This window comes from Zeus faber (genome assembly GCF_960531495.2).
Source record: "Zeus faber genome assembly, chromosome: 16".
NCBI classification, from domain to species: Eukaryota; Metazoa; Chordata; class Actinopteri; order Zeiformes; family Zeidae; genus Zeus; species Zeus faber.
This window is the reverse complement of record NC_137202.1, coordinates 24,664,588-24,675,265: the sequence shown is the minus strand read 5'-3', so window position 1 is coordinate 24,675,265 and position 10,678 is coordinate 24,664,588. Positions and strand designations below refer to the sequence as shown.

General features: G+C 50.2%; 1 protein-coding gene across 1 annotated transcript; it reads right to left on the bottom strand.

Annotated features, from left to right (window-relative positions):
• Window positions 1-4,888: 4,888 nt before the first annotated feature.
• Window positions 4,889-9,780, bottom strand: dact2 (dishevelled-binding antagonist of beta-catenin 2; the record flags this gene model as incomplete). Its single annotated transcript, XM_080016457.1, has 4 exons — window positions 4,889-6,762; window positions 7,029-7,325; window positions 7,696-7,828; window positions 9,523-9,780. The coding sequence occupies 4 exons, from the start codon at window positions 9,778-9,780 to the stop codon at window positions 4,889-4,891; spliced, it is 2,562 nt and encodes an 853-aa protein (XP_079872583.1).
• Between the last annotated feature and the right edge of the window lie 898 nt (window positions 9,781-10,678).

The following is a 10,678-nucleotide window of genomic DNA, read 5'->3' as shown; positions in this document are numbered from 1 at the left end:
TTCCTGGGTGGGGGGGGGGGGGACCCCAGGACCCCCTGCTTAATGTGTCATAGCCTCATTCTTTAGTCTCCACCGAGCTGTTCCTGCAACCAAAATCTGAAATGTATTCACTTACAATCCAATACGTTATTCCACAATAAGAGGACTTGCTGAATGGAGAGAGGAAATTTATTGCATGTTACTCAACAAGGATTAACAAGGAAAAAGTCATTTACATTCATAAAGCTGAAGTGCTTCCAAAAAATCCAAATGTAGATATTTTTAAAACATGAAATTACAACATGATAGTTTAGTCTTGCAAATAACAAAAAAAGCTCTCCTTCAAATTATTATTTTTTTTACTTAAAAAAAGTAAATTGCACAATTGTAGCCCTCTCTCTGTCACATCAAATAACAACACCGTATAACAAATAACAGTTTACTTTAATGCAATTGCATTCTTTATGACCTTGCGTAATACCGACACACACACACACACACACACACACACACACACACACACACACACACACACACACACACACACATACACACATCAACTTGTATAACGCCCTTCCCCCAGTGTATGGATAGCCCCGTCTGACATGGGCACTGGAAACACACGTCCACATTGTGTCCCCGGTCTGTCTTTGCAACAACAACAAAAAAACCAGCTCCAGTCTACAGCTACTCATAGTCCTTCATTTCATGGCTGTGAAGCGCATTATTAACCATATGAAAACATAGAGGACCGGATCTTCCGGAACGGACGGGGAAACGGCGTTTTCTCAGGCTTAGTACGATTCTTTTTTTTTTTTTTTTAATAACAGTGTTCAAGATAACGTGCGGAAGTGATCGTCACACAATGTGGATATTTTGCATTATTAATAAAAAATGTGATGGGGAGGGCCCCGTGTCACTTTTGGCTATTGGGATTACCTCATGCAGGCATAAGAGGAGAGCAACCCCCCCCCGGCCCCCCCCAGCCCCCGGGCCCCGTGGCCCCGCGGCCCCACAGCCTCTGTGACCTGTGATCCAAATCTAGCTTTAATTAGCACCTGTCTGCCTCTCTTCTCCTCACTTCTGCATGTGCCTGCCCTCTCTCCCTTTTTAGTTAGTTTCCAATGATCGTTGTGCCTTGACAGAATTGCCAAAAAGACATTGCTTTGATTATTTCCTCTAGTTTTTTGGGTTTTTTTTATCATAAAAAATCTGCCTCTTCGAACGAGAATCAGCGGCAGTACAGTACAGTACAGTACAGTACATTCATTTTGCATGTTACACACATATGTTATAGAATTTTTTGTATGTTTTTTTTCTTCTTTTTTTGCTATTTGTGTGTGTATGACAATTTAATTAAAAATATAATTTTCTTATTATTTTTATTCTCCATTATTTCAGATTATTAAGCTTTTCTATTTTAAGATGTCGATGATCTGTTTGTAGTGAAACTATTTTTATATATATATATATATATATATACTGTATATATGTGTGTGTGTGTGTGTGTGTGTGTGTGTGTGTGTGTGTGCAAATGTACCTGGTGGATAAAACTGATTCTGATTCTAATTCTGAAAAGTGATAATCACCGAATGTGACAATTGCGTTTCAGCCAAATGAAAATGGAACCGGCCCGTGGCCGAATGTGGACTGTTTAACAGGATCAAAAAAAGCACCTTCCTGGCGTGCTCTCTCGCCGTATTACCTCACAGTGTTCACCTGCCACAGAGGAGTTTGACATGCAGCACCCGTCTATTTATACCTGGGCTGACACATATGTCGTGTCGCACCACAATTCAAATAGAACATCGCGAGGCGGGCGGTGGCACGAGGCCGATGACGGGGCGTTAATCTTCTGGGATAAAGCCACTTACTTTGTCCCGGTCCAATGCAGTGCTTGACAAAAGACACGGACGGGTGACAAATTAAAGGAAAAACCTGTGTAAGTGAGTGGAGAAACATAGCGAATGTGGGTTCTTCCATGCATGTGCAGTGCATCATGATACAATCAAGCAATGAACATCCTATCATGCTCTGTGGCATTTCCCTGGTTTGGGTCAACTCGTCCCCTTAGAGGGAAGAGTCACTGCAGATCAATACCGAGCTGCTCTGAGCGATCACCGTTCTCATATGACGGAACATTTCTATCCTGATGGGAGCGGAGCGGTCTCTGCCCCCACCCGCAGGGCACCAGGGGGTCGCCGGTCGTGAAAATGGTGCAAATCACACGCGATGGCCTTTCACGAGTCACCAGATCTCGACCCGATGGAAAAAGCCTCCGGCAGAATTTGGGCCAACGGCTCCCCCGCCACGCCATCATCGAAAACGCCGAACGAGGGAATGTATTTTAGAAAAATGAGGCTCCAATCTTCCAGGTAGAGTTCCGGAGACTCGTAGCGTCCGTGCCAAACGCCTTACTGCGACACGTGAGCGCACAGCTCTGAAGCACATAGTTAACACGTAGTTCTGACAGGACCCAATTACAGACCAGTCTGTGGGATCCTTAAGCGGAGCCGTCGCTCGCCTATATGTTCCCGTGTTTATGATGTCGAAGCACAGGGACCATTATCCGGCGTAACGCGATCCCCCACGACATCTGCAACGCTTCTGTCCGCTTTGACCGCCAGCCACCCAAGGGGACCTCTTCCATGAGATGTCGGCCCCCGTGCTCGTCCTACCTCCACTCCCGACCCACCCACCCACCCTCACTGCCTCTAAAATACTATGCTCCCCTATAACAATACCCCCTGATCAAAACCCCATTTGCAAGTGTGCACCTGCTCCTCCACAGGTCTCCGCCTCCACCCCAAGTCCCGCGGGTTTCCTGCTCCCCTGCCAAATTAACCTCAGCCGAGGCTAAGGGCCACAAACGCAATATTTTTTAAATTTGTTATGATGATTCGCTGGCGCTGATTCTGCCAATGTCCTACAAATGGAAGAACGGGGGGAGCCTCATCTGCTGAACCACAGAAACGCAATGAAAAAAGTCGATTGGACTGGGAGTCGCGTGGCGGGACGAGCCCTCGTCCGTTTCTTTGTTCCGAAGGGTCCGGAACAAAAGGCGCCCCGCGACCTCTCCCCTCCGGGGCGGACCGCCCCCTCCGAGATGAGCAGAACCCCACAGCTGGAGACGTCGGCAAACACCCAAGGTCAAGCCGACGCGGCCCCCGGCGTGCTCTACATCAAAGGCGAGTCCGGCTCCCGTTACGATCCCTCTGAGCCGGCGCTAATCCCATCCAGCGCTCCGTGTCACTATCGCAGCGAGGTCAAAGGTGGGGCTGGATGTACAAGTCCTTAAAACCGCGGCGTCGAATCGAAGACGACCGTCCCTTGACGTCAACGACGGCCGCCGCGCTTTGAAAGGCCTGAGCGAGACGGGCGCGGGATTAACGTCGTAGCTAGCGGGACGCTTTCATCCGGAGAATTATGGGGTTATTTCTCCTCCTCGAGGTAAACCCAAACTACCCAAGGTGCAGACGGAAAAGTTCCGCCGCGAGAGATTCGCGAGACTTGAAGGGCGGCCTCTCCGAAAACGTCGCTTCAAAGTCAAATTTGATGAAATGCTGGAAATGTTTTCAGTCCCATAAGCCTCTTAGATGGGAACATTAAGGTCAACGGCAACTGCCTGACGGGAGAGACTCTTATTACAAACGAACCATGGGGGGTAGAGGGAGAGCGAGGGAGAGCGAGAGTTTTGATGTGCGGCGGCTTGACCACTTGCCTTCACACACAGTAACCTTTACCTCAACTCGCCCGCTGCCGAAACGCGTAAGAATTTTAATGGAACGGTAACGCCGCAGATTTTATCCATGAGATTATTATTAGGAATTTCTCCGCGCAGCTGCTCGCTGTCTAATCTCCCCCATGACAGCTCTGAAATGAGGAGCCACTTATCATCCGTCTCTTCCGACTAAATCCCATGTGCCTGCCCCCGTCCACCCCGACGCCCCCCCGCCCCCCAATTCTTTTGAAGCCGGCGCTCTCCCCCCAGAAACCTGAGCTCCCTGCTTTTGCCATCATCCCCTCAGTGGAAAACCGTATGCCCATGTGTCAGGCGACTTTGTATTGTGTACTTTTCTTCTTTTGGTTTTTGCACTGATGTCAACCTACAGCGTGTGTGCGTGTGTGTCAATCTTCGCCGGGCTGATAAAAACACATCACGGCATCGATGGACATTAAATAGTATTTTATTTTACAGTGAAAGATATGCATAGTTCAACCCATCGTGCAGATCAAAATGACAAAAAAAGGTAAACAAACATTTAAATAGAGGAAGGATAATAAAGGACACACAAAATGATAAGATGGAAAAGGGAATTATATTTTTCACTGTACATAGAAAAATGTAATATCAGCCTTACTTTCTAATTTCTGGCAACTTTAATTACACACAAATTACAGGATCTTTTAAACAATAGTTGCAAAAGTTTTTTGTTTTTTTTACCAAATGTGAAGTTATACATAGAGTAGTTTTGGATTAAATCTTTAACACACTACCAAATGTTTCATCTTTTACAAACAGATAATGATACCATGGAGTGAATATGTAGAAGTCTTTATTTGGGCAAGTTTTTTTTTTTTTATTATTGTACAGAATGCGGCAAATGACCAGAGGCTGGACTTGAACCGGGGGTCGCTGCAGGCGTTCTTCCTATACGGTACGCACGCTGATCTGGTTGAACCACCAGGAAGCCCCTAAAAGTTTTTGTTCTCGTGGGCAGTGAAACATCTTGCCGACGAATAACTTGAAATGAAGAGTGATTAGAGAAAAAAAAATAAAAAAAAGTTAAAAAACAAACAAACAGGTGACAAATTGCCAAGCGACCTTTAGTGCCTTTCCCACGATTCTCAAATCCGTTGGCCTGTGTGTTTTTGCAGATGTTGTCATGCTGCCTCAGGGAACTTTCCATTACACCAGAGTCATGACCTTCAGAGAGGCAGGTTGGAACCTACGGATCTTTTTCTTCAGGGCACGGGAGGCCTTGATGCGGCAGGCCGGGGGCTCAGGGTGGGGGAGCCTCTGGAGGGCCAGCCCTGCGGCGGTGGGCCCCAGCGCCGCCTCGGCCCACACCAGACAACCCCCCTCCTCCTGCCCACCACAGCCGTCCGGCTGCTCGCCCTCATCCGGGTACGGGCTGCTGTCCGAGTCGGAGCGGGACCGGAAGCTCTGGCCCGACTCGCTGTCCCCGAAGTGGTTGGTGGTGTCGTCGCTCAGCTCGCCCTCGCTGCTCTCGGCGATGGTGGAGTGGAACAGCGACGCGCACTCGGCCGAGTACTCGGACTCACACCGGGGCGGGTACTGGCTGGACACGGGGAACGGAGCCGGGTACCTGGCGTTGAGGGTGCTGTAGAAACAGGCGGAGGACACGGGGGGCTTGAGGGTGAAAGGGGGTCCTATCCACTGGCTCGAGTGTGGCCTGCCGCTGTGGACCATCTGCCTGCTGCCCGCCGCATTTGTGTAAGGGTCTCTCAAACGGTGACGCTGAACACAGGGGCCCTGGAAAACCTCGGGCCCCTGCCGCTTCTTCCTCTGTTCGGCAGGCTGCTCCGGCTCTGACCACTGGGGTCTGTGGTTTTTGCTTGGCTTGTTAATGGCGGGGGGTGGATTAGGCCCTGGATAAATCCTGTGGGTGTACACGACTCCGGGCCCACAGAGGCTGGAGTCTGAGCCAGAGAGTCTGCGCTCTTGTCCCAGACAGGGCCTGGCTTTTGGAGTGGTCTTCGCCTTCGCTGCCCTTCTTAGTTCTCTCTCGGCCTTGGATCCGCGGCCGGCGTCTCTGGTCCTGTCGGCTTGGGAGCAGCCGTGCTGCTGCTGCCTGACTGCTCTGGGCTTCTCGCTGCTTTTTCTCCTGAGCTTCACGGCCTTGGTCTTGCGGTCTCCCTGCCTCACCTTGACCTGCTGAGACTCGGCAGGCACAAACTGGGCGTGGACGAAGTCAGACGGGGTCATGTGGCCCGCGTAGACGTCAAAGATTTGACTCTCTTCGGTGCTGGAGCTGTGGGGAATTGCGGGTCTTTGTCCAGGACGCTTCCTCTCAGGCACTCCGGTCTCTCTGACATCCATTGTCATTTTGATCTCTGAATGGCTCCTCACGACAGCAGTGTGATCTGCTTGTATGATGTCGTGGTTTGCAGTGGCGGAGGTGATGGTCTCACTCGGACTGTATTCCCTGGTAGCAGCCGGATAGGAGTAACGGTGTAAAGACTCCAGGGCTTTGACTGACAGGTTACGGACTGGGTGAACGACTTGCTCTTGGCTTCTCTCTCTCGCCCAGTCAGCCTCTGGTATGATTATGTTTGAATTGAGGCTTGAATGAAGTGTGGGCTCAATCTGGGACACATCAGGACACGCTGAAACACTAATTTCCCTGTAATAATCACTGTAGGACTGCAGAGTATCTTGCCCTGCCTCTCTCTGGACACTGCTCAGAGTTAAGCCGCGCTGCAGGAGCCTGTCGATGTAGCTCAGGTGCCTGGGCTCAGGTCCAGTCCCCAAGACCCTCTGTAGGCTGTCAGAATGGGGGAGGGTGTGTGCCGGGGATCCTTGGCCCTCTGCTAATTCCGCACCAGCTGGCTCACCAAGTGAGAAGATGGGGCTCTGGAGAGCCACAGCATGCAGGGGGCTGGGGTAGTGGTACACCTCGGTCCCGCTGCGTGACATCAGACTGCTCTGGAATCTGGGATCCATTGTGGAGGTCCTGGGAATGGGGCACGCTGAGGATTTATTCCCCTCCAGAGACTTGTAACTGCCAGGTCCTCCAGGCATCAACCTGTCTAGATCACCTGATGAATAAAACAGAAAATTCATAATGTGCTTAATGCATTAGGAGTCAGGACTATCAATCTTAACACGTGATTTCATCCAGTACCGCGGCTTCAAAGTCAAAAACATCTGTCAATGGGAAGAGATTTTTTTTTCCCTCCCCAACAAAAAAATGTACTTGTATCCTTTTCTTGGTAATACTATACAGCTATAAGCAGGGAATAAACAATGGGGGACGGACAGATGAGAACATTGGTCGAAACGTCAGACGAACGGTGCTGCTTACCAGTAGACACGGGTCTCGGTCTTGGGCGCTCCAGACCTGCAGCTCCGGCACGGATCCTGCTGCTGCCCAGGTGGAGGCCCGTGGCACGCAGCGGGTTGGGCTGGGCGGAGCTCTCGTCGGCAGAGCGCCGGCGGCACACGTCCGCCGGCTCAAGGGGGCCAACATTGTAGGAAGCCACGGCGGGGCTTTGGGGAGGCTGGAGAAGGTTGGTCTGGGAGGACGACAGGCACTCGCTGTAGACCGAGGTGCAGGAGTTGGATAGTGAGCACGAGCCGCCATCGCTAAGCTCATAGAAGCCTGGACGGGAGTAGAAGAGAGAGAGCGTACCTTTTACGAAATGGAATGAGATTTGGGGATGAGGGCACTCATCAAGAAACTGCTTAAAACGCCGCGGGCCACTCCAGTCACACAAGCTTTTATGAAAACTATAATGTATTTGGTGAACTGTGACAACCGACCAATAGCAACCAGCTTTGGCGGTGTTGACCTTTAAAGGGGTGGGCTGTTAGACCGTCCATAATGGAGCAAGCCATCATGTAATCATGTTTCTTTTAATTTGCATTTACAGTTGGCAAATAACCTATCTTTATACCCCATTATATAGCATTGGAACCGCCTACTTCTTATATTTCTGGTGCCATAAGTGTATGTGGGCGTGCCTTCTCACCTGAGCTTGGCCTGCTGTCACACTCCAGCTGCTCTGTGGAGGCCTTGTTCACATCCAACTTCAGCTCACTAATCTGCTGATCCAGCTGCTGCAGATGGGTTTTCAGGCCTACATCCTGCCTCCGCAGACGAGACTGCAAAGAAGAAAAACACACACACACGGTCAGATTCACACACACAGAAACGTGTTTGGCTAAGGCCAGCTACCCAGTAGGATGTTCAAAAGGATTAAAAAAATAAATGCTTTGCCACATTGTCTACTGCGCGCGCACACACACACGCACGCACGCACGCACACGCACGCACACGCACACGCACGCACGTTTTCCAATGCTTTAAGTGCACTTATCGACAACAAAAATCGAGGTGTAGCATTCGTGTCAGCCTCGCCACGTTTAGACCAGTGATGTTCTAATGTTGTTGTTTTTCCCTGACGGCTGTATGACAACATCAACACAGACTGTGGCTGTTCATTAACCCCAAGAGGACAAGGGGGAGCGCGCTGAAAGACGCAGTGATGGGTAACTCATTTCTCCCCCACACAGGGAGGGCTTGGCCATTGTGTAAACTGCGAGAGCAGGAAGGGCCAATGGAGTCGGGGTGGGGAGGGGCTGTGTTTACTTTAGCAGCTTGGGCTGGGCAGCGCTGTTACAATAGATTACAGCGGTGGCTCTCAACAAGGGAGGTTTTTAGGGGATCAGCAGGGAAGCCCCAGGCAAAGTGAAGGTTTCTGTGGGAAATGATCCCCTCTTTTCCCCTCCACTTACAATTTATTTCAAGTTGGGTTCTTCTGTGACAGAAACCGGCAATCTCAGGAGAACGAGCTTTGACTACGAAAAACAGGCCATTTGCGTATAATGGTGGTAATAATAATAATAGTAATAATAATAATAATAATACTATTTAAAAGGGAGAGGAATGATAGGGGAAAAAATGGACCAAATATGACATAAAGGCAAAAAGAGAGTGAAATTATGAATTGACTGAATGCTGGCAGGTACAACTGGGACAAGATAATAACGATGGAGGTAGGGGGTAGTTGCTTATGTGACCGCGTCACATAAGCAAGAAATGTTTTAAAAGGTGAATTCAAATTTGCCCTGATGGCTATCTTTAAGAACAGCCAGATGGGCCGGGGCGGAGGATCACCACTGTAGATTTCTTTAAATGGGGTTTACAGGTCTGCCAGGGGGGGGAGGCAGCTCCATTCCCACTTCACAAACATTCCCTGTTCCCAGAGGAACCACCACCACCACCACGGTGCATTTAATAACAGTGGCCAGAGTCATGTCTGGGAGGGGGGGTTGATGAGGTCAAACTCCTGGCTTCGAAAAGGGACAAGGTGAATCCAGAGATCAGCTTATATTACAGTGTTTTTTCCACTGGTATTAAAATGGTTAATAATTGAGGAACAGCAGTGACCCCCCCCCCAGCACCACAGAGTCCCGTGGTCTCTGCAGTGAACCTTGATTTATGACAACTATCTGACTTCCTACCCCCTGCAGAGAGCATCATGATGGTGTAAAGAACAACAAAAAACTAAATACATATTATATGAATGATAAATAACACTCACAACCTAGACAATATCATAAACGTGAAATGAAAGTTGCATGCTATAATTATTTCTCTTTCTCTGCGTACCTAGTTATCTCTGAGTTGTCTATACTCTTACTGACCCGTGATTTTCCTGTGGTTTGTCTCTATTTTTGTTGTTTTTTGGTTCCTTCGTGACCAAGTTTCTGCTGCTGTGACCTGACTTACTGAAAATAAAGGAATCTCTCTCTCTCTCTCCCCCTCTCTTTCTCCCTCTCTCCCCCTCTCTCACCAGCTGCTGCTTCAGCGCCGTCAGAGTCGCCTCCAGCCGCTGTTCCTCCGTCTCCAGCGTCGGGGCGCCGGCGGCCGTGCCCGCCGGCGCCCCGACGCGCTCCATCCGCAGCGCCCGGTCCACCAGGTCCCCCTGCTTCTCCCGCAGCAGCCGCAGCTCCTGCAGCCCGGCCAGCGCCGCCTGCAGCCGCTCTCCCGCCCGGCCGCGGTCGGCGCCGGCGCCCATCAGCCCGGTCGCTGAAAGCTTCCTGCCCAGCATGCTGCTGCCCAGCATGCTGCTGCTGCTGCTGCTGCTGTTGTTGTTGTTGTTGTTGTTGTTGTTGTTTTCAGATCAGAACACATTCAGGGTCCAAAATCAAGAGCTGAGAAATGTCCGTTGGATGTCGGTGAAATGTCCGTGAGATGGGGGGGGGGGGGGGGGGGAGAAAAGAAGAGGTAAAACAAGTTGCTCCTCTCCCACAGACACGGACGGTCTGCGGGCGTCCTGCTGGGGCGACGCGCTGAAGTAGACCAGGGTACTTAAGCCCCGCCCACCCCCCACCCCCCGCGGGGACGGCGGCTCTTCCTATTGGCTGGAAGGCACGTCCGCTCCCCCAGGCCTTCCGGGGTCGGTGGGTGACGTGGAGAGGGATGGGTGACCCCAAAAAAACAAACAAATAAAAAGGAGTCGTTCGCTTTTCCAACTCTCCGCCCGCTGCGGTCAGTCAAGCGCCTCCGCAGCCACACAGCGACAACAGAGGGACTGAGCTTTTTCCCAAAAGCCATAAGAACTGTCAACGCTGACCTCACCAGGGGTCCTAACTGAGCCATGCACTAGGCTCCACTACCTACTGTACTGTATGTAGCGTACTGTACCGCATACTGTACCGCATACTGTACCGCATACTGTACCGCATACTGTACCGCATACTGTGTCACTGTTCAGGGTTGTTCGTGATGCCGTACTGTTGTATACTGTGCTGTATTATCCCAAACACTACCTCACTCTATTCACATTCACACGCCACTTTAATGCACATATCTGTACATACATAGGCATATTCCCTCTATCTATTCCGTTTTATTTCATGATATTTTTATTGTATTCTATTCTATATAATTTTTATTTTATTCTATAAGTATTCAACTCACTGTATTACGTTTTAGGAGTCAGTTAG